General features: G+C 40.8%; 3 protein-coding genes across 5 annotated transcripts in view; 2 read left to right on the forward strand and 1 right to left on the reverse strand.

Annotated features, from left to right (window-relative positions):
* The window catches only part of nipal3 (NIPA like domain containing 3), a 35,209-nt gene extending 16,021 nt beyond the window's left edge, over nucleotides 1–19,188 (forward strand). Inside the window, exons 1-11 of one of the 2 annotated variants that reach the window (XM_052086316.1) lie at nucleotides 13,677–13,950; nucleotides 14,136–14,204; nucleotides 14,462–14,633; nucleotides 14,741–14,800; nucleotides 15,264–15,409; nucleotides 15,590–15,686; nucleotides 15,780–15,915; nucleotides 16,066–16,154; nucleotides 16,396–16,459; nucleotides 17,843–17,937; nucleotides 18,025–19,188. In XM_052086316.1, coding sequence (XP_051942276.1) covers nucleotides 13,912–13,950; nucleotides 14,136–14,204; nucleotides 14,462–14,633; nucleotides 14,741–14,800; nucleotides 15,264–15,409; nucleotides 15,590–15,686; nucleotides 15,780–15,915; nucleotides 16,066–16,154; nucleotides 16,396–16,459; nucleotides 17,843–17,937; nucleotides 18,025–18,212 — 1,155 coding nt within the window. In that variant the 5' untranslated portion in view covers nucleotides 13,677–13,911 and the 3' untranslated portion in view covers nucleotides 18,213–19,188. Of the gene's footprint in view, nucleotides 1–13,676; nucleotides 13,951–14,135; nucleotides 14,205–14,461; nucleotides 14,634–14,740; nucleotides 14,801–15,263; nucleotides 15,410–15,589; nucleotides 15,687–15,779; nucleotides 15,916–16,065; nucleotides 16,155–16,395; nucleotides 16,460–17,842; nucleotides 17,938–18,024 lie in introns of those variants that run through there. The other variant, XM_052086317.1, reaches the window with a different exon arrangement.
* cldn23l (claudin 23-like) overlaps nucleotides 1–21,063 on the reverse strand; it is a 96,169-nt gene that overhangs the window by 26,287 nt on the left and 48,819 nt on the right. The window lies entirely within an intron of this gene.
* rcan3 (regulator of calcineurin 3) overlaps nucleotides 1–21,063 on the forward strand; it is a 68,207-nt gene that overhangs the window by 16,022 nt on the left and 31,122 nt on the right. Inside the window, exon 1 of one of the 2 annotated variants that reach the window (XM_052086332.1) lies at nucleotides 19,755–19,933. The exons of the other annotated variant lie outside the window; for it this stretch is intronic. The gene's annotated coding sequence lies outside the window, so the exon portion shown is untranslated. Of the gene's footprint in view, nucleotides 1–19,754; nucleotides 19,934–21,063 lie in introns of those variants that run through there. 2 annotated transcript variants of the gene reach the window in all.

Genomic DNA, 21,063 nt, shown 5'->3' on the forward strand with positions numbered 1-21,063 from the left:
CACTGTGGGCGCATCAAGAGGTGCCGCTAAGATCACAGCGCGTGAGGAATGACACGCACTCACAAACACAAGTCGTCAATCACAACAACAATACGTGCAGAGGACACTGACAAAGAGATAGAAACCGGCGATAATGATGTCCGTTGGCCACATTTCCGCTTCATCTGTCAAACATAGTCAGAAATGTTGTCACTGATAAATTTATCTGTTCACGTGCCAGATAAATTGTTGCTTTTGTCACAGTTAAGACAGAGAGGCCGAACGATAAGATGCCAGGTTCCGTACGATTTGCGAGATTGTCGTAAAATATGCAGACGCCATTGTACTTTTTATTGTGTTTCAAGTTAAGCTGACTGCGGTTCCACCCAAACAGAGAGTTAAGAAGGCGGGCGGTTGTGAGGCTCATCTGCATATCTGGTTTCATTCGACTTGACTCTGCAGGCCACGAGCTCCCGTCGCGGTTAAACAAAAACGCTTATCTGCTGCAGCTAACGATCCTTCGGAAAGAGCGCATAATTACACTATAGGCTATACCGTGACCTCCATTGCTTTGTCATCCAAGGTAGGGTGTCGGGAAATGACAAATAACCGCAAATACTGATTTATCAGTTATCTGTACTGAACTTGAATACATTTATACTTCAATTTATGGGTGGCCCCACTCAGAGGTTTTCAGAGATATGATTTGTTTTGTTTTTAAGTTGTGTGCAACAATGACATGTTATGATCATTCATTCATTCATTCATCTTCCGAGCCGCTTGATCCTCACTAGGGTCGCGGGGGGTGCTGGAGCCCATCCCAGCCGTCTCCGGGCAGTAGGCGGGGGACACCCTGAATCGGTTGCCAGCCAATCACAGGGCACACATAGACGAACAACCATCCACGCTCACACTCACACCAAGGGGCAATTTAGAGCGTCCAATCAGCCTGCCACGCATGTTTTTGGAATGTGGGAGGAAACCGGAGCACCCGGAGAAAACCCACGCAGGCCCGGGGAGAACATGCAAACGCCACGCTTGGAGGCCGGAGCTGGAATCGAACCCGGTACCTCTGCACTGTGAAGCCGACGTGCTAACCACTGGACTACCGGGCCTAATTGTTATGATCATTTGTGGATGAAATATATGAGTGTCTTCAAAATTACATGGCGGGCCAAATTAAATGCTCACGTGGTCCAAATATGGTCTACGCGCCTTCGGTTCCCCTTCTCTGTGTTCGTCTTAACCACTAATAATACAACGCATAGTGTAAATACATTTGAATAACTTTGGTCTGGAGTAAATTGAGATAATTGATTTGTTAATTACAGCAACAGCACAGCGGGTTTTCGACTCGTGTAAACAGTGACGCGACAGCCAGGGCGAGTCCCTGGCAATCCACTGGAGTCTATGGTAAAGGAAAAATTATATATATTTCTGGGCGGCCCGGTAGTCAAGTGGTTGGCGCGTCGACCTGGGTTCGATTCCAGCTCTGGTCGTCCTGTGTGAAGTTTTCATATCTCCCCCTGCCTGCGTGGGTTTTCTCCGGGTACTGAGGTTTCCTCCCACGTTCCCCAAAAAACATGCATGACAGTCTGATTGATCACTCGAAATTGCCCCTCGGTGTGAGTGTGAGCGCGGCTGGTTGTTTGTCTATGTGTGCCCTGCGATTGGCTGAGATGAGCTCCATCACTCCCGCGACCCTTGTGAGGATAAGCAGATCAGAAAATGGATGGATAGATCGATAGTTAGATAGATATGGGAGGAACGGTGGGCGACTGGTTGTTGCATCCGCCTCACAATGCAGAGATCATGGCTTCTTATTTGAAATTTGCATGTTCTCCCCGTGTTTGTGTGGCTTTTCTCTGGGTACTCTGTTTTCCTCCCACATTCCAAAAACATGCACGGTAGGTTAATTGATCACTCTCCAAATTGTCCATATTTGTGATTGTAAGCGTTCAGGGTGTCCCCCGCCTCCTGCTACAGCTGGGATAGGCTCCAGCATGCGGATTAAGCGGTTTGGATAACGATAATAACGGATGCATGTATACAGTATATAAATACATCTCTGAATATAATGTCGTATTTTTTCTTCTTTGTCCTGTCACGCAACCGAAGTAATTTTGAGGCTCCAGTAAGTGCTAATTTCCTGGAGCCCTCAGTGGTCTGGAGACAGACAGAGGATAATGTTTTGGATACAATTTCTTCCGGGCAGTAGCATTACATGCGGGCTGTGAGGGTCCGCGTCGGATACATTGCAGCTCAAATTCTTCTCAAAGCACGATGGCAATAGAGCGGGAAGAGCTTATGTTTGGAAGTAGCTATTTCAGTTTGATTTAGACATAAAGGCTCGCGAAGGCAGCATTTGGGAATTGAACTGGGACCAAGTTCATGAGTTGTATCGAGGTTCACTTCGATTAAAAGTATGGTGACATCAAAGGGTCAAAAAGTCAGCATTTTAGCAAGGCGTTCCATTTGAAAAGGTAAGGTGTGGGCACGTCTGAGCGCTGCAGCGTTTTGTCAACGTTTCTTTCTTCAACGTTTTGTCATCCTTTTTTTTTTTTTACTACATAAAAAAGAATTTCAGTTAAGAAAGATGCAAGTTGCTACGTAGGCCAGAATAAAGACAGTAAAAAAACTGGGAAATATTGGGGTGTGCTTTGCACTCAACTCAATTCAATTGTATTTATAAAGCACTTAAAACAACCACACAACGGAAAAGGCTCGATCCCCTCTGACCCTTTGCTCTGTTCTTGGTACCTCTAATAACTCGAATGGAAGTGTACGAATGGTATGTACGCCGCTCTTTTTCTTTTCATTTTTACAACAACAGGCTTCTCAGTCTCATCCACAGGGAGATGTCAAATTGCAAATATGGTTAAGTATCATTGCAAAACACGATAAAATCTATTGTGTGTGTGTACAGTATGCATTTTTTTGTCTTGACGGCGGCCAGTTGTTTCTCGCTTGCTTATGCCTGCAAATTGATTATTTTTTTTTGACTGCATGAAAGCATTTATCAAATTTTACCTTGTTAAATAGTAGTGTAACCCTAAAGGGTAAACCCTTTTGGCAAGACATTCAAGTGTAAAAGTTCATCAGTGACTATGATGTTCTGATTGTAATTTCCCCATTGCGGGACAAATAAAGGATATCTTATCTTATCTTATGTCTCTGTATTGTACTGAGGCATCCCTTCGTGACAAATGCGATGGCCCTAAAGAGTCAATCAGGCAGATGATGACATTTTGTTCCATTTGTAAAACTGACCACATCTCTGTATTCTGTTGTTCTGAGGTAAACCTCAGGGACTAGTACCAAAGTTGACCCTAAAACAGCAAAAAGGCAGAGTTTTGGCAGTTCGGTAGCAAGTACGGTGACTGTAAAGAGTCAAAAAGTCACCTTTTTTTTGCCAGAGTCATATGTCTACCCCAGAGGGAAGAAATTGTACATTTAAAAACACAATGTCTTACTATGCTTATTAACCGAGGGAGTGATTGCAGGTCAGACTCAAGTGTGATCCAAGGATGATGAGGGTAGCTTCGAGGACACGTTTCTGGGAAAACGACACTCAACCAGGCATGAGCGTAGCTTCCAACTATTATCACATGTCAATGAGGCAGGCCGTGATCCGCGCCGATAAACGGCTTGCTTCATCTTCTTCTTGTTCAACCCCAGTCACCTCTCCACTGCACTGACTGACATTTACCCCTTCACTTCCCTCCTCCTTTCTCCTGTTCTCATCCACAATCCTCTCTCCATCCCTTCTTCCTCCGCGGATATTCCCGTGGGATAGTGGGGGAGGAGAGATTTCCAGGATTGTTGCTTCATCATCTCAAATAAAAAGTCGGGAACATGTTCAGACCACCACAATGTCTCGTTGCTTTTGCAGGCATGAGAAAATTTGAGCAAAACAGTAAAAAGTCGGGGTGTGTACTAGGGCCAAGCAAAAGTAAAATAATGACTGGGGTGGGGGTCGGGGGGGATAGTTTTAGTTATGAGGATCAAGTCAAATATTTATGACAAAAAAGGTTGTGATGTTGTGAGAATAGTTGCATTTCATGATAAAAACATCTGCAATGTCAGTCAACAATCCTGTTTTGACGGGAAATGAAGATGTAGAATTACAAAAACTGTATTTTCAAAGCAATATTTGATTGAACAAGGAAGAAGTAGCATTTTGAGGACAATCTTGTAATTTTACAAAACTAAAGTCATGTGAAAGTAAAGTTGGAAAATATTGTCGGATTATATGAAATTTCACAGGAATAAAATCAAATTGTCTTTGAGGGGATACGTTGTAGCTTTACGAAAAGGAAGTTTGTATTTTATGAGAATAAAATCATATTTTTACGAGGACAAAAAAATCTAAAAATCAAGCGCAGAGTCTGACTTTTATGGAAGAAAGCAATCATGTCTGAAAGAAAAATATATTAGTACTGCACAAAAAGATTTCCTAAAAATAAAAATACTTGAGTGGGATACCATATTATACTGTATTAAGATATCCTTTATTTGTCCCACACTGGGGAAATTTACAAATCTGTAAGTTTGACTTTTTGATTCCTCAGAACACTTGAAAATGACTTTCACTTGTCAGTCTTATTAGAGTAAGCCAAAAAAAAAAGAAAAATCCTTGACATATCCACGTGTGATTTTTTTTTTTTGCCCATAACCTACCTACCTCCACACCCTCCCTTGTGCTTTCTTTGTCTCGTGCCCAGTTTCAGTCTACATGTCCCAACTCGTCAGAGAATTAGAGGAATCACACGCTCCTTTTCTCCACCATTCTTCCAAACAATCACAACGTGCCCTGCTCAAGGGCTGCAGCAAGGCGTGTTTGCTCTGCAGACCGCAGAACAGGAAAATTGACATGTGGCCACACTGGCCCCATGTCAACCTTTGCTTATTACAGTCTTCATTCACATCAACTTTCACATCCGTGGTCTCATTCTTTCATTTACAGTAACTAGTGTAAGAACAACTACGAATACTCATTCTAAGAGACTATCCTAAGTTTGTGCAACTATTTTTGTCGTGAAGGCGTTATGTAAAGATGTGTGGAGTGTGACCTGGCACATTAGTGTTCCGTGAGAGATCATCGGGTGTGCCGTGGGAACTTATCCAATGTCAATTCATTTCATACAAATAAATCCATCCATACATTTTCTGATCCGCTTTATCCTCACGAGGGTCGCGGGGCGTGCCGGGGCCTCTCCCAGCTGTCTTCGGGCAGTAGACGGGGTACACCTTGAACTGGTTGCCAGCCAATCGCAGGGCGCACATAGAAGAACAACCATCCACACGCACTCCTCGGGACAATTTAGAATGTTCCATTCACCTGCCATGCATGTTTTTGGAATATGGGAGGAAACCAGAGGACCCGGAGAAACCCCGGGGGGGGGGGGGGGGGTGCAAACTCCACTCAGAAAGCCAGGAGCCGGGATCGAGCCCTGCACCTCTGGACTGTGAGGTGGCCGTGCTAACCAGTCGATCATTGTGCCGCCATACAAATAGATAAAATACATACATACATACATGTCAATTTTTTTGTTAACAAGAGGGAAAAAAAGTACTCTTTCACCAGATGACAAAAGTATATAATTAACATGTCGGTATGTGGACTTTTTGTGAATAATTTTGCCACATGGTGTGCCGCGAGATTTTTTTTCCGATGTGAACTGTGTGCCTTGGTTCAATCAAGGTTGGGAAACACTGTTCCAGAAAATGCCATGTCTGGAGATTGTGTGTGTTAATGCTGGAATGCTGAATTAAAAAAAAAAAAACGGAATGGTGTGGAATCATATGAGATGCAAAAGAGTGGAATGAAATCATCTGGAACGATATACCGAATCATATTGGAAAATTATGGAATGATATTGAAATGGATAAAATGATATGGAATAACGTGTCATTAGAATGGTGAAAACTGCGGAAATTTTGGTGTGCAGGAACTGTGCAAATCTTAAAAATCATCCACAAGGTGAATTGCATGAGCTGAATATTTAATTTATTATTTACTTTTTTAAAAATGAAAATGACGTGCTATGTTGAACGTGTCATTGAGAATGAACAGAGAATATTGCAATGTAAATGTAAAATTATGGGAAAACTGAATTGTTGGAATGAGACAAAGAGCTAAAGTCTCTGAACTGTATTTTGTGACATGTTTATTACCATGGTGACAGGTTAACTGTAAATTTGACTTGGAGGAGACATGAAGCACTGTGTGACAATTTGAGTGAAATGGATGAAAAACATGTCAGACAGGGACTTCAAAGCAAAGAATGTTGTTGTTTTTTTCATCTTTTGCCGTCTTCAATTTCATCAAAACTTCAAGTTGTAGAATAGTTTCAATTTTTATGACTTTTTATATTGCTTTATATCTTCTTCCTAGTCAGCTGGTCAAAGCTTGAAAGCGCGCAGCATGTCACATGGTAAAAGGCTGGTTGCCTCCCAAGTGAAGTTGTATAAAGGCTGCTCATGCCATTTTTTAAAATTAAGCAGAAGTTGAAACTGGGATTTTTGTAGACAACAAAATATGGTGTTGATTACATATTAAAAAGAAAAAAAAGGACACCAGTTGGTCATTAGTTAAGTGACTTGTGTTATTTTCTCTTTTGTAATCATAATTGAGCTTCTACCAAGCAAACAGATAATTGCTCAGATGACTCCATTTATTATTATTATTATTATTATTATTTTTTGAATACTAAAATATATGATAGCTGCATTCCATTCAACATTCACTCTGCACCTCCGTTATATTGTTCTATTTTTATTGTTAACCAAACCCTCGATTCAAGTTCCTGCTCCCCAAAATTCTAAATTTACTCCTCAAAGAAAAAGAAAGTTAATTTGAGTCGTGACGCCACCCGCGTACCCGCGATCGTCTTGAAAAGAGAATCCACCTATGAGTAGAAGGCGAGGACAGGAGGGAGCGGACCAAGGAAGGAAGGACTAAAGGCCGAGGCCCCAAAGAAAGAAAGTCACACCTTGGAGACAAACACCGTGTGTCACGCCGTTTAAAAAGAGAATAGGAAAAGGTGCCAGAGGTGTGAACGGACGAGTGGAATTGATTTGAGAGGGAGCACATCAGGAGGGGAGAGGGAGGTGAAGTCAGAGGAGAGGGAGTTGTCTCCCGCAACAAGTCTAACCTGAATCCAAAGCTAACAAGATGCGCTGATTGCAGGGTGCTGAAAATATGAGGGGGGCGAAAAAAAAAAATTAAACACAGGGTTTTGTTCCTTGACTCTGTTGCTCAGGTTTCAGTACTGTTTTCTTTCTGTCTCGCACAGAGCAAACAAACAAATCGACGCTAACGAACGCAAATGTTGCAGAGAGTATTCAACTATGTGTCCGGATTTAGAACCAACAAACACACACTCACGGGTTGTGAACAGTCAAGCACTGACGAACAGTTACAAACTAAATTCTAATTAATGTCCCACAATTGTAATCCTTTATTTGCAACAGTACTTATATTCTCCTCATTTTGGAGCATTTTACTCGGCTGTACCGCTTCCAGTGCTACGTAAGGGGATGTGAAACTTTTTGACCAATTAAATTTTGGCTTCTGAGTTGCCATGTCATTCATGTCTGACCCAGACCTTCAAAATGAGTCGCGCTGGCCGATGTGACATAAACCGGTGAGTCTTAAATGTAGTACAATTACCGCAAGAGGGACACAAGCTTCCTGTTGTGATGTGTGAAAGAAATGACCTCATTTTTTTTCTTTGACATCATTACAATACGGTTGAATAGTATGGTTCAGTTGTATTTAACTTGCAAGCACATCATCTGCTTTTCATTTTATGATGTTTGTTTTAAAAACTGTATTGAAGTACAATATTTATTTCGTTTATTATCTTGTATTACATTTTAAGCCATGGGTGTCAAACTCACGGACCCGGGGCCAGATCCGGCCCGCCACGTCATTTTATGTGGCCCGCAAAAGCAAATTGTGTGTTAACTTGTATGATCCTTTCCCAAATGTGTACCAATAAGTCAAATTGTCATGTTGTACTAAATGTTGAGATTTTACAATCACTTTATTACCCCGTTTGGACTTACTTGAACAATAACTGAACTATGATAGTTGACTGATTTCAAAACAAGTAATCAATTAATTTGTTTTGGACAAGTTTTTTTTGTGGATTCATGGAGTCATAATGGTCCTACGAAGGAAAACTTAATTCCAAAGTGGCCCACGACAAAATTGAGCCTGACACCCCTGTTTTAAGCGAATCATTATTTCCAACCCTCATCCCTGTATTTAAAATCAGCATTAACGTTCAAATTGTGCACAATTTTACAGTGGTTTACAGTAAAGACACCTCTCGTTTTTGCTGAAAAATTACCTCAACGACATTATTTTATTTGATTGTCATTATGGTGGTACTTTGCATAAAAATGAAAACCCCTGCACTAAACGCTCACCGCTAGCCATTGGGTAGCAACCAAAAAACTGTTCAATCACACTACCGCAATTGAAAATTTAATCCGCACTCTCTAGTCATCAGTGGCCCAACTGAAGTATGATGTAAGGCTTCAATCAGGTGCTTCTGCAGCTTACAATTTAGTCTGTCAAAGCATAGGGAAGATATGATTCCCCTAGTTGTATAACGCTTGGGAAGATTACTTGTCATGTCAAAAGGTATTCCAGTTATTCACAAATGACACAGCGCTGCTTCTTGTCAAAGTCCCTGAAGCCAAAAATAAATACGTTTGAAAAAATCCCAATTCACAGATGAAAGAACCTTCACAACATTCGCAGCAATCCAGGTCAACAGAAGATACAATTGGCACAAGTTTGTTGCCAAGTGATCGTTGTCATCAGATGTTTTGCTGATTTGCTGACAAATACAGTACGTGTGTACTTTTCCAAAGTGTGGTTCACGAACCACTGTCACGAACCACTGTCCTGTCATTGGCCGACTGATACTGTGATAAAAGATAAGACCTCTCTCAGGAGCGAACAATTAAAATTTGGATCAGGATGTAAAATGCAGATGTTCATAAATGCACACCTACTGCACATGCCTGAATTGTCTTCTGGATTCAACAGTCCAGTGAGGATGGCCCACTTTTCACTTAAAAACTACCTTTGTACATGTTTTTGATAAAAAAAATTATATTAGCTTGCATTTCTAAATTTATAAATTCGTTGTGGAGAAATCACGAAATAAATAACTGCTCCTTTGTGCTCACCAATATGGCAACGCCCCCTCCCTCTTCTTATATCTTAATGGGAGTCAGCAGAGCAACCAGACACAAATTGACTATTCAAATATATTGTATATACATTCCTAAAAATGTTTTTTAAAAAAAGGCCATTAATCGGCACCAACATTTAAAGTGGACATCGCTACTTATGCCCACTTCAAGCACTGAAAATATCACGATTAGCTTCTCCAAGGCTGACTTATAGGAGAATGAGCATCTTATCTGACAGATCTATTTTCTTTGTTAAGTCCCCAAGATACAGGCACTTTATATCCATCCATCCATCCATCCATTTTCTGAGCCCAGCCATAGGGGCAGTAGGCGGGTACATCCTGAACTGGTTGCCAAACAATCACAGGGCACACATAGACAAACAACCATTCGCACTCACACTCACACCTTGGGACAGTTTAGTGTTCAATTAGCCTGCCATCCATGTTTTCGGAATGTGGGAGGAAACTGGAATACCCGGAGAAAACCCACCCAGGAATGCTGGGGCTGAAATTGAAACCTGCACCTCTGCACTGTGAGGCGGACGAATTAACCAGTCGACAACCGTGCCCGTTTGTAACTAATGTAAACGAATGTGCCGACGGGGAAATTGAGGCCGGGGGTGTTCAGCTTCCGTGAAATCAAAATTGCGTCATTGATATGCCCCATCGGAGCGCAGAAAACCATTAAACCGTCTGGAAATAAATCTTAATATCTGAACTTCTTCCTTTGTGATAAAAGTGACGCAATTGTAAACAGGATATTGCTAACATATCGGAAGAGCTGAAGTTGGGAATGACAAAATCAGACAAAAATCCCCAACCCTCTGAAGTTTCATTACATAACACAGCAATACTGTAGTTATTCCGAAAAAAGGAGGCCATCTTCGAGCCAAACAGGTCAAGCATACACACGCAATATAAGCGCTAGCATATGCACATGAGTGTGAAAATGACAACGGCAAGTCCCATTCAAACGCACCATCCGGCATTTTTAAAGGCGTTTTGTCATTAACATTAGCAGTCATTGCCAAAAGTGCTCCCGACGAGTCCATACATGCCCATAGATTTTCCAAAAAGCCTGCTTTTCCACCAACAACTTGGCTGGGCCGGGGATTTAACTTCCTATTAGCACGACACCACACACACGCACACGCACACACACCTACACACACACACACACACACACATGCATGGCTGATACCCTTCAATCTGTGTCTCCGGCTAACGTACGCACATTCTTCAGTCATTACAAAGGGATGCTGGTCCGTTTGCTTTGTAGAACAGGACTGGCGGTTATTAAGTTGGGCTGCCACGCTTGCCGCTAACGTTCACGCATTCCTCGGGAGATGGCGGATGGTGGCCCACGCACGGCAGGAAACATGCCACACAGAAATAAAAGTGTCGCGACCCATGCGTCGCTCGCCTTTTAGCATGCATCATTGGGCGAAAACGAGGTGGGTATGGCGAGAAACGTAAATTACAGAATGCCGTGGCTGAAAAAAGATTAGAGGGCCCAATATAGAGCCTTGCTCAACGCAGACAGAGCGAAAAAAAACTGCTTTTTTTTAAAGGCCCTTTTAGTCATGAAGCCCTTTGTCCGGAACCATGCAGTTTTGCAAACGTGGAAAAATGTGTGATGGTACGATGAAACAAAGGTATTCAAAAAGGTATGCACCAAAAGAACACTAATCCTACGGTGAAACGGCGGTGGCAGCATGATGCTGATGGGCTGTTTTTCTTCAACTGGACCTTGGGCCTTGGTCATGGCAGCACAAAACCTTCAGGCTTCTACTTGAACATCTGAACTTTGTTTGGGCTGAGTCACTTTAAATGGTGACATCTGTGTACTGACTCCCATTTAAAATAAGTTAAAATGCAAATGGTTCATATTGAACACAGACATATCCAGCGTATTAAGTGGGGGCGCGCACTTACGCAACCATATTTTTCCCGTTTTTTTTTTTTTTGCCTGCCCTGTCGAAAAGATTGAATTTATTTTTCAATTGTGTTTTATAGGTTTAGGACATATTAATGGTGGAACTATTTATTTATTTATATATTTATTCTGATCACATAAATCTGGCATTTGAAGAGGGGCTGTGTGGACTTTTTATATCTACTGTATTTTGGTAAGTGCATGGAGGAATATATTCCCAAGAGAATTTCGAGCAGAATGAATTATTTTTCCCCGTTAAATAAAATGTAATCACATTTTAACAAGAAACTATTATGATTAAATTAAAATATCCCCAAAGTTAAGAAGAAAAAAAACTATTTGAGGGTGACTGGTGCCGCCTACTAAAAAAAATGCAACTTAATTTTTTTTAAATTATCATTTAGTTGAAAAAAATACTTTTTGAAATGCGAATGTAAGTAAATACAAAAACGCCATTTATTTTACAAATTCCTAATCCTGGAAAATAATGTAGTACAAGAATTTGAATTTGTAAGTCCAAATATCCACCCAGAATAGAAAAATCAACAGCAAAACCAACAAAGAATGAATCACTTGAATAATAGTATGTACGTGTGTTATAAATGTTAAAATGTCTTTATTTTATGTTTATCTCTCAATATGCAGATTTGAGATATCTAGCCCAGCGTTAGATATTAAAAATTAATGGGCCGAATAACACCCGGTAGTCCAGTGGTTAGCACGTCGGCTTCACAGTACGGAGGTACCGGGTTCGATTCCAGCTCCGGCCTCCCTGTGTGGAGTTTGCATGTTCTCCCCGGGCCTGCGTGGGTTTTCTCCGGGTGCTCCGGTTTCCTCCCACATTCCAAAAACATGCATGGCAGGCTGATTGGATGCTCTAAATTGTCCCTAGGTGTGAATGTGAGCGTGGATGGTTGTTCGTCTCTGTGTGCCCTGCGATTGGCTGGCAACTGATTCAGGGTGTCCCCTGCCTACTGCCCGAAGACGGCTGGGATAGGCTCCAGCACCCCCCGCGACCCTAGTGAGGATTAAGCGGTTCGGAAAATGGATGGATGGATAAAAACAATTATTTACCCTACCATTGCTCATACTATATAGCAATACACATTTGCATCATAGATTTTCTTTCAGATATGTATGTATTTATGGCCCTCAGTGGATTTTGCAGAAATGCTCAGGAACTCATGCGTGGTGCGGAACAGGTCTGTCCACTATAAGCAAGGATGACTTCACGCAGTGAGGACATGAGGGACACGCCTTTGTCGCACTGAAAAGCGGTTGCGTTTAATTCTTGGTATGAAGCCACACGGTAATGCCGTTAATGTTTAGAAGGAACATTTAAAGGGCATCGCCATTTGCTGCAACTGTGGTGCGGGTCCCATTTTGGAACACAAAAGAAAACCAATTATGATTCCTAACTGACATAGTTGTGTTTCAATGGGAACGGAGGGGAAATGTGTGAATTCGGCCCCATTCTTGATATGGGTGTATCAAATTAAGAACTACGGATGTTGGTAAAAAGTATTAATAGCCTGCCTGACGTGAATAAATACTGCAGAGGATGAAACATTAATTAATATTCTCACGCTGTTGAGCTTATTTTACTGTTTTACGGTTCCCCATGAAATTTCAAAGACCATTATGGGCAAAAGTAAGAGAAACAGAGACAGTTCTCGTGACTTTTTCCCAAAAAAGTCATTAAATTCCAGGGGGAAAGAAAAACTTTTTTTAAAAATTGTGGTCAAAGGTGTTAAATTTTAGCCCAACAGTATTTAATGCTCTATGAATACGTGTGGCAGATATACTGTAGAAAGGATAACGTTATGAAAGACTTATGGAGAAAAATCATTTAGTAATATTCTAATTCTTGCGGTTGTTGTTTGGAGTGCTATTGCCGTTTCTGCAATTCTGCAGCCAAATAGGGCAACCAAAATATGCAAACAAAAATGGTCGTACTCATTGTAGAGGACAACCACAATAATGTTCACATTACAATCAGCATCTCTCAGCCAGTACGAGTGCTATTAGCACATGATATTATCATTATTACAAGATGCAGATCTTGTATTGGCGCTCATGAAACTTTCCAGGTAACACTGTGGGTTTTGTGCGTGTGTGTGCGTGCGTGCGTTTGCAGTATCTCTCTCGAGATAGATGTGTGCGTGTTTTTATATTGAAAAAATGTACTTTGTATTTTATTTCATCACGTGGTTGCCCAAAATACAATCATCTGAATGCAGATATTTTAAAGTAAACTATGCATCTACTTAAAAAACGTGACTGGGTCCGTTGTCACGCTGTTGAACCTTCTAATTGCCGTGTGTCGGGACTATTTTGCTTAATCGTCACTCAATCTGTAATCTTTTCAACTCATTTTTAGCTCAATACCACCACCGTTTGGCTTTATGTGGAACAGTCCGACTCTATTGTTATTTGTACAAGTAGGAAAACACATAAATATTTACAGTAACCGAAAGTAATACCACCCAAAAGCACAAGTCGACTTTTTTTTATTTGTTTTTTTTATTTGCTCTTTTTTAACCCACCTGTCACGTAACCAAGCGTCATTTGACGTAGCCCGAAATGGTCGCCAAACTGGTCTTTCAAACCCGGAAGTCACCTGCTCCAATTCGGTAAAGTGCGCCTTAAGCCAAATGAAATGACAAATACGCCCTTTAATAAATACTAGTTTTCGAAGGAAGAAAACAAGTGACAGCATGAAATATCTTGTAGTGTAACTGTTCTTTTCTAAATGCGGAATTGCTATCGAAGGCTAAAATGATGGATCTGAGCAGAGCGGATGAAGACTCGTACACAGTATGTATTTCTATTCACGTCGTTTCAAATATATACACTATGTATCTAAACTGAGAATAAATTCACAACTTTGCAACACTGATAGTTAACGTGCAAACATTTTTGTGCGGTCTTTTTTGACGTTGTCAGGACCACTGAGGATCTTAAACCATTGTAATTTACTGTGTATATATTTGTCTTTCTAGAATAACCTTATCGGGACTTTGCTTGGCATTTTTGGAAACGTGCTTGTCAGCATCTCCTTAAATATTCAGGTACAGTGGGGTTTTCTGCTATATAATCTCTTACCTAGATGGCAACCTGTCTCTCCAGCTGTCTATCTGTTCAGCTGTTATAGCAAATATTGAATAGCTCTATCTTATGAAGTTTTTAGCGAATAACGCAGTATAAGTAAAAAAACAAAATAAAAGTATGCAAATATGTGAACTGTGAGTCTGTCCTTCTGTCGTTCGATTTTTCTTCTTTTTTTCTTACCACATCTGAATGTTCTGTGTTTTTTCTTTCCTGACAGAAATATGGTCATGTGACCGTCGTGGGAGCTAAGGACCCACGCATCTTCTACCACACAAAAACCTGGTGGTTTGGCTTTTTTCTGGCCATTCTCGGCGAAGCAGCTAACTTCGTGTCATACGCCTTCGCCCCTCTCAGCCTCGTAGTACCCCTCAATGCCGTCTCCATCCTGAGTGAGTGTTCCTTCTTTGTCAGCGGGATCAAAATATCATTTTAAAATGATGGGGAACCTGCAGAAAGTATGATGTTCATGTATTGTCCTATGCCTTTTGTCTTTCAGCAAGCTACATTTTGGGTTTTATTTTCATGCATGAGAAATCAAAGCCAAAAGACTTTGCAAGTAAGTGGAACAAGTCGGCGTTTTGTTTGCAACTATTCACAATTTTGCACCAAAAGCAAACAGCTGCTGTACATTTTATGTTCTTTTTTTTTTTTTTTGTCAATATATTTGATACCCCTGGAAAGCCCGGTAAAATATGCCAAATCCAAACCGCCGCTACCCAACAGGAAATTCTGCTTTTGTTGCACTTTTTTTCCCTTGTTTTTTTTTCATTTACATTTTTTTAATGATTCGGTGTTATCAGAATCATCATTCTCAAAAATAAACAAGACAATTTAATACAATTGCCTATTTTATTTAAAATTTTATCTCTACAAAGCCTCAGTAGTTTGAGACTTTTTGTGATTAAGGGCCATATAAATACATTTGACTTTACTTGGCAGATGCTGCATAGAGGTACCAAATAAATAAATACATATTGTATCATATTTTAACAAAATGGCGCAATGTGTCTTGCTTCCAGAGCGCCACGGGCTGTCCTTCCTTGGTGCCATCCTAGTTGTCGGAGGTGCATACCTCTTTGTGGCTTTTGGGCCAAACACGCATGAAAAGCTGACAGCGGAAGTCGTAGTGAGACTCCTCGTTGGATGGCCCGTTCTCTTATATCTGGTAAGTTCACTCTCGATGCATTGAAGTTTCACATGAGTGTTCATATGTGGGTCACTCATGTCGGCAGTCATTTCCAACACAACTGTGGATGTGGGTGGACGGAGGAAGGAAGGACGGAAGAGAGGGAGAGAGAGAGAGAGAGAGAGAATTAATGGCATGTATTTATTTATTTTTGGGCAGGTCTTGGAGATCATCATGTTCTGCCTGCTTTTATACTTCTACAAACAGAAAAATGCAAACTACCTCATCATCATCCTGCTGCTGGTTGCTTTGCTGGGTAAACCAAAACAAGTTCAGCTCCTATCATTGGAGAACAGTGTAGTTCCTCGCGCTAATATTTGAAATGTGTGTTTGTGTGTGTCGTGCTCAGGTTCAGTCACGGTCATCTCAGTGAAGGCCGTGTCCCACATGTTGATATTGAGCCTCGAGGGCTCCATGCAGCTTGACTATCCAATCTTCACTGTCATGTTTGTGTGCATGGTGTCGACAATCGTTTTTCAAGCCAGGTGAGTGGCAACTGTTTGGCGTTTGTGGAAAATGAAATAGAGCTTTATGATTTGAATTCTATTAAACAATATCACTGCTGGATTAAATAGAGAATGGAGATATGGTAACTTAAGTTCTGTAGTGATGTTTGGGTATTTTTGGGAGGGCAGTTTTCTCTCCCAAGCCTCCAAGCTGTACGATTCGTGCCATATCGCCAGCATGAACTACATCTTGTCCACCAGCTTGGCAGTCTTGGCAGGTGAGTCATGGGACGTTGGTATTGCTTAGATATTATTTTGTTGACTCTTAGGCAGGGGCGTGAGAAAGCAGGTTTGGCAAAAAGCTCTGTTTGTTCACCCAGAGGCCTAAGTGGATTTGCTCTTGCCCTTGAGTCAAAGTGCTTCGAAATGCTTTCAGAATGACAATGTCGAAAGTCCAAATTGAATAGAAATCCCCTGTTGGCTCGAAAGAACAAGTGATTATCTCAGGACTGTTTTTAGGAGCTGTGTTTTACTTGGAATTCAATCATGAAGACATCCTTCACATCTGCATGTTCTTATTGGGGTGAGTCAATCATGGAAAACAACTCACCACATACAGTATGAAGTACATCAGTGTTGCATCTCATCTTTTGATGCGCAAAACATTTTAGTACCTTCGCAATCTCAAGGGAGATCACGTTGTACGACTTTGTTTTGATTGAATTTCTTTTTTTCCAATTTTTTAATATGTCCACTGGGTAAAGCAACAGCACTCACTTTCAGCTTGAGAAAATCCTCCAGAAATCCAGTGGCATATTGACAACCATGCTATTTCTTATTGATCACATTTTTTGGGGGGAGCCGAGGCACATATTTCACATTCGAAAACTCTTATTAGCACACCATCAAGTAAAATGACTGAAAATGTTGCATTAAATGCATATTATCATCTTCGAAACATCCACCGGCTCCGCTCTTCTCTCACTCCTCAGTCCACTGCTATACTTGTTCACACCCTCGTCACCTCGCGACTCGATTACTGTAATTCCCTTCTGTTTGGTCTCCCTCAAAAAACCCTCCATAAGCTTCAGCTGGTCCAAAATTCAGCCGCCCGCATTATCACACTCACACCATACATAAACCATATTACACCTGTCCTCCAACATCTCCACTGGCTCCCCGTTTTACACCGCATTCAATATAAAATCCTGCTCCTCACATTCAAATCCATTCATAACCTAGCCCCTCCATACCCCTCTGACCTCATCCATATTCCTACGCCTGTCCGCTCTCTTCGTTCCTCCTCCTCTGTCCTCTCTGTCCCCCCTGCTCGCCTCGTCACCATGGGAAATAGAGCCTTCAGTCGCTCTGCTCCCCAGCTTTGGAACTCACTCCCAGCTGACCTTCGTAATTCAGACTCATTAACACATTTCAAATCCAGCCTCAAAACACATCTGTTTCGACAAGCCTATTCACTCGGACCATAAAGCCATTATTCTATTTATTTATTTATTTTTGTTGTATTTCTTCTTATCTTATTTGATGTTGTTTTTAACATTGTACTCGTGATTTTAACTGCTTGTTGTAAGGTGTCCTTGAGTTACTAGAAAGGCGCCCACAAATAAAATGTTTTATTATTATTATTATTATTATCCTAATATACTTATGATCTCATGCCAATTTACTCTGACTTTGCGCACTCAGTGTGAAATGGGGGCGTGTTTGGTTGAAGACAAAGCCCTTATTCTGTTGTATGAATGGCAGCAGGTCGATAAAGGTGGTTAATGGTACCTTCTGCTATCTTGTGGAAGAGCATTTCATTGCTCTGCCTATCACTAAACATCAGTAGACTCTATGGATGGCTAAACAAAGATACACTTATTTGTATTGAACACATAATTTCCTGCAGCCCACCATTCGCAATCAGGTGGACTGTTTTGACCTGGTTTCTCTCTGCCTGATATAGAACTGCCGCATGCTATCTGGGTGTCTTCCTCATCACCAAAATCAAGAAGAAGAACAAGAACTTTGAGCCCTATGTCACCATGAATATGAGTAACGGTGTGTAAAAAGTGCATGTACATGAACCAAACATAACAATGGCATTGGAATGGCTAATTCTGAATCTGGTGTGTCATCCACGATCAGGTGTATCGATCATTCACAGCAAGGGTCCGGAGGTCCCGGCTGACTTCACAGGTACTTTCTCTTATGGCGCTCTGGTCAACAACGACGGAACCACTTCTTCCCATCAGGCCGTCAACACGGAGCAACCCACCACCAGCTTCAGACCCACGAGGGCATCGAATGGACCTCCTGACAGGAAGCAAGATTAGTTACAAGCGTTGACATCTGTAGGTTGGCGGAACCTCCAAAGTCAAATAGAAACCATTCAGTGATGGGGGGAAAAGTTTCCATTAAGGTGAAGTGGATTGCTTCATTCAAAACTAAAAACATTATTCGAACTAGATGGCTTTTCACATTTAAAATCCCTACAGTCCCTGTAAGTGGAAATACATACGGTAATAGTTTCGTGAACAACCCTGCACATGTTTTGAGCGATTATCGTCAAACGTGTATGATGTATTTAGAAACAAATCTCTGAATTGGCTTCACATTAACCAAGAAGTGGGGGAACCTTTTGAGGTTTAAAAATTAATAAATAAAGGAATGGGAACATTTTGACTTTGGAGCTTCCCTGTATGTGTGTCTGCCTATACAACTGCAAGGATGCCCTAAAAGGAAGCTTGACATACAAGGTACAATCATGCTCAGGACCAGCAAAACAACTTTTACAGGTGCTGGATTTTTAAACGGTACATGTGTAAATGTGACATATGCCTTGAAACTGACCACCTGTAGTATTGGAAATACACGAGAAGAGTTCATACTGTTTGATGGCAATTTCTGTGTCCTTGGTGATCTCAGCAGACTGCTGGAGCCTTGCTAATGATCACTTTAAATTCAGGAGTTCTGGAAGTGATCTGCCTTTTAAGATGTGTCCCTTCACTCCAATTTTACCTCCTGTTTTGGGGGTTGTATTATTACTTTTTTTTTCATTCGGGTCCCAGCAAATGCTTTAATTTATTGTATTTATTGATTTATTGTGCCTTAAAAGGGAGTAGCGCTACACTGGATAAAAACAAAAAACCGTCCATGTCTATATTGTACTAAGGCAAATTTCTCCTTTTGCCTCAAAGATCAGAAAAGTTTTGATTTATGGAGTTCAATTGACCCGATAACTCAGGTTTGTACTTAAGTTGAAATCCAAAAATAAATACAAGATGCTCATGTTTTGACTTTTGGCACGTACGACGTGTGCTGTTTTGTGTGCTGTTTTTCCCCTCTCTCCAAAAAAAGGAAATATTAAGGACGAATTATTTTTATATTTTGTAGAGCTAGTTGGGTCTCTGGGGAGCGTGTGTGTGTGTGTGTAGCATCTTTAATCATAAAAAAGCGTTCCATTTTTATATGTGATAATAAACACTGAGGGCTTGATACATAATAAAATAAAAAAAAGATTATTGCTTGTGTGATGCGACGGAAAATTGTTCATTACAGCATTCAAACTACAACTTCTGATTTTCCTCTTCACTGCTTTTTTCCCTTATCCCATTGAACTTAATATAAATCAAATACTGTTAATGATTTCTAAGAATTCACGTTTAACATTGAAAGACGAACACATCGGGGCGAATGGTGCATTCATATTTGAATTAATATTCCAGAAAATATTTTATTCACAACATATAACAATTTTCGCTTAACGAGCGAGAAGAGCCACCGGTTGCTCGTTAACGTCTAAAGGGCGGGCCTCATTTCCATGTCTACGTTTTGATTGGCCACCTTCAATCTCCGCCACCGTCTCATTGGTCCAGTTCTCTATTGCGCTGGGGTTTGGTTGCGCCGCACTAATCCCCATCACAACAAATATCGCATTTGACAGTAAATTTGATATTTTTTTGAGAAAGATAAGTGGCGTCACGTTACGTTGGTCTACTCAAATTCTGCGGTTCGGTCCCTCTTGAAATGATTTATCTTCACGAACGGTAGTTGGGTGAGTTATGCTACAACCAGCATTTGCCACAGTCACGAAGCAAGACGATATTGCGTGCTTTTGCTGTTTGTGTGCGTTGATTGCCGATTGACTGAACCGAATGTAGTCGGTGTTTGAATGGAGGTCCTTACGTAATATTAGGTCTTTTCTGTGTCCTTGGATGAAAATAACTTGTGCTGTGTTTTATACAAAATACACATTCTAATGGTTGAATGTTTGAATATACTATCTCCCTAACCGTATTTCAATCAAACGCGTGAGGCTGTTATGCCTCGAAAGTGGGTGCTGTTTTTTAATTATGCCACTAGATGTCGCTGTTTGCTCAGCGCTTGTTTAGGGAGTACAGGTTGCAGCAACCTGCTGCTTCTTTTCATTCCGATTCCAAATCTCTAATTATTATCTCATATTATATGTCACATAATGGTGTAACAATTTTTAAAATTATATATCCTGGTCTCATTTTTCTATGTCATTAAAAACCTGGCCTACTAATCTACTGTGTACTTTCAGCTATCTTTTTTAGCCAAGGCACATTTCTTTCATTGAAAAAAAAAAATCCCCCTGCACACCACTAGCTGAAAATGTGAAAACAACTTATTTTATCAATTAAGTGTTACTTTGTTATTAGAAGCGTGTTTTAAACATTGATAAATAACGCTGTATTATTACACATTGAATAGGAATCAAATCAACATCAATCAAATATTTTGTAATCTTTCATATTAATTCCCACTAGGTGTGATAAATATTTTGGATGAAAACAAATCTGATATCCTGCCATCAATCGATGAAAGACACACGAAGCTCTTCCTCCACAGCTCTCATTCTTTCGATGTTTTTAGTTTTTACAGCTGTTAGGCTATTTCCTGAGCCGCTTCGGATCTGAACGTCTCATTTACAATAGCTTTGCAGGCGCGAAGTATAAATTGCTCTGCCGCTGGAAATTTTTTGTTTTGGCTACACATTCAGCGACGTAGTAGCTTGTTTTCAAGGCTCTCTCGTATACCTTTGCGGTTTTTCTTACGCATGTTGCTTGTTTCTCCGTGTTTTCATGTAGTTGAATAAAGGCGATAGACCGTACAGGCATACATATTGGATACTATCCCACGCCACACCTGATAATGGTGTGC

Source organism: Hippocampus zosterae, chromosome 14 (assembly GCF_025434085.1).
Source record: "Hippocampus zosterae strain Florida chromosome 14, ASM2543408v3, whole genome shotgun sequence".
Taxonomy (NCBI): Eukaryota; Metazoa; Chordata; class Actinopteri; order Syngnathiformes; family Syngnathidae; genus Hippocampus; species Hippocampus zosterae.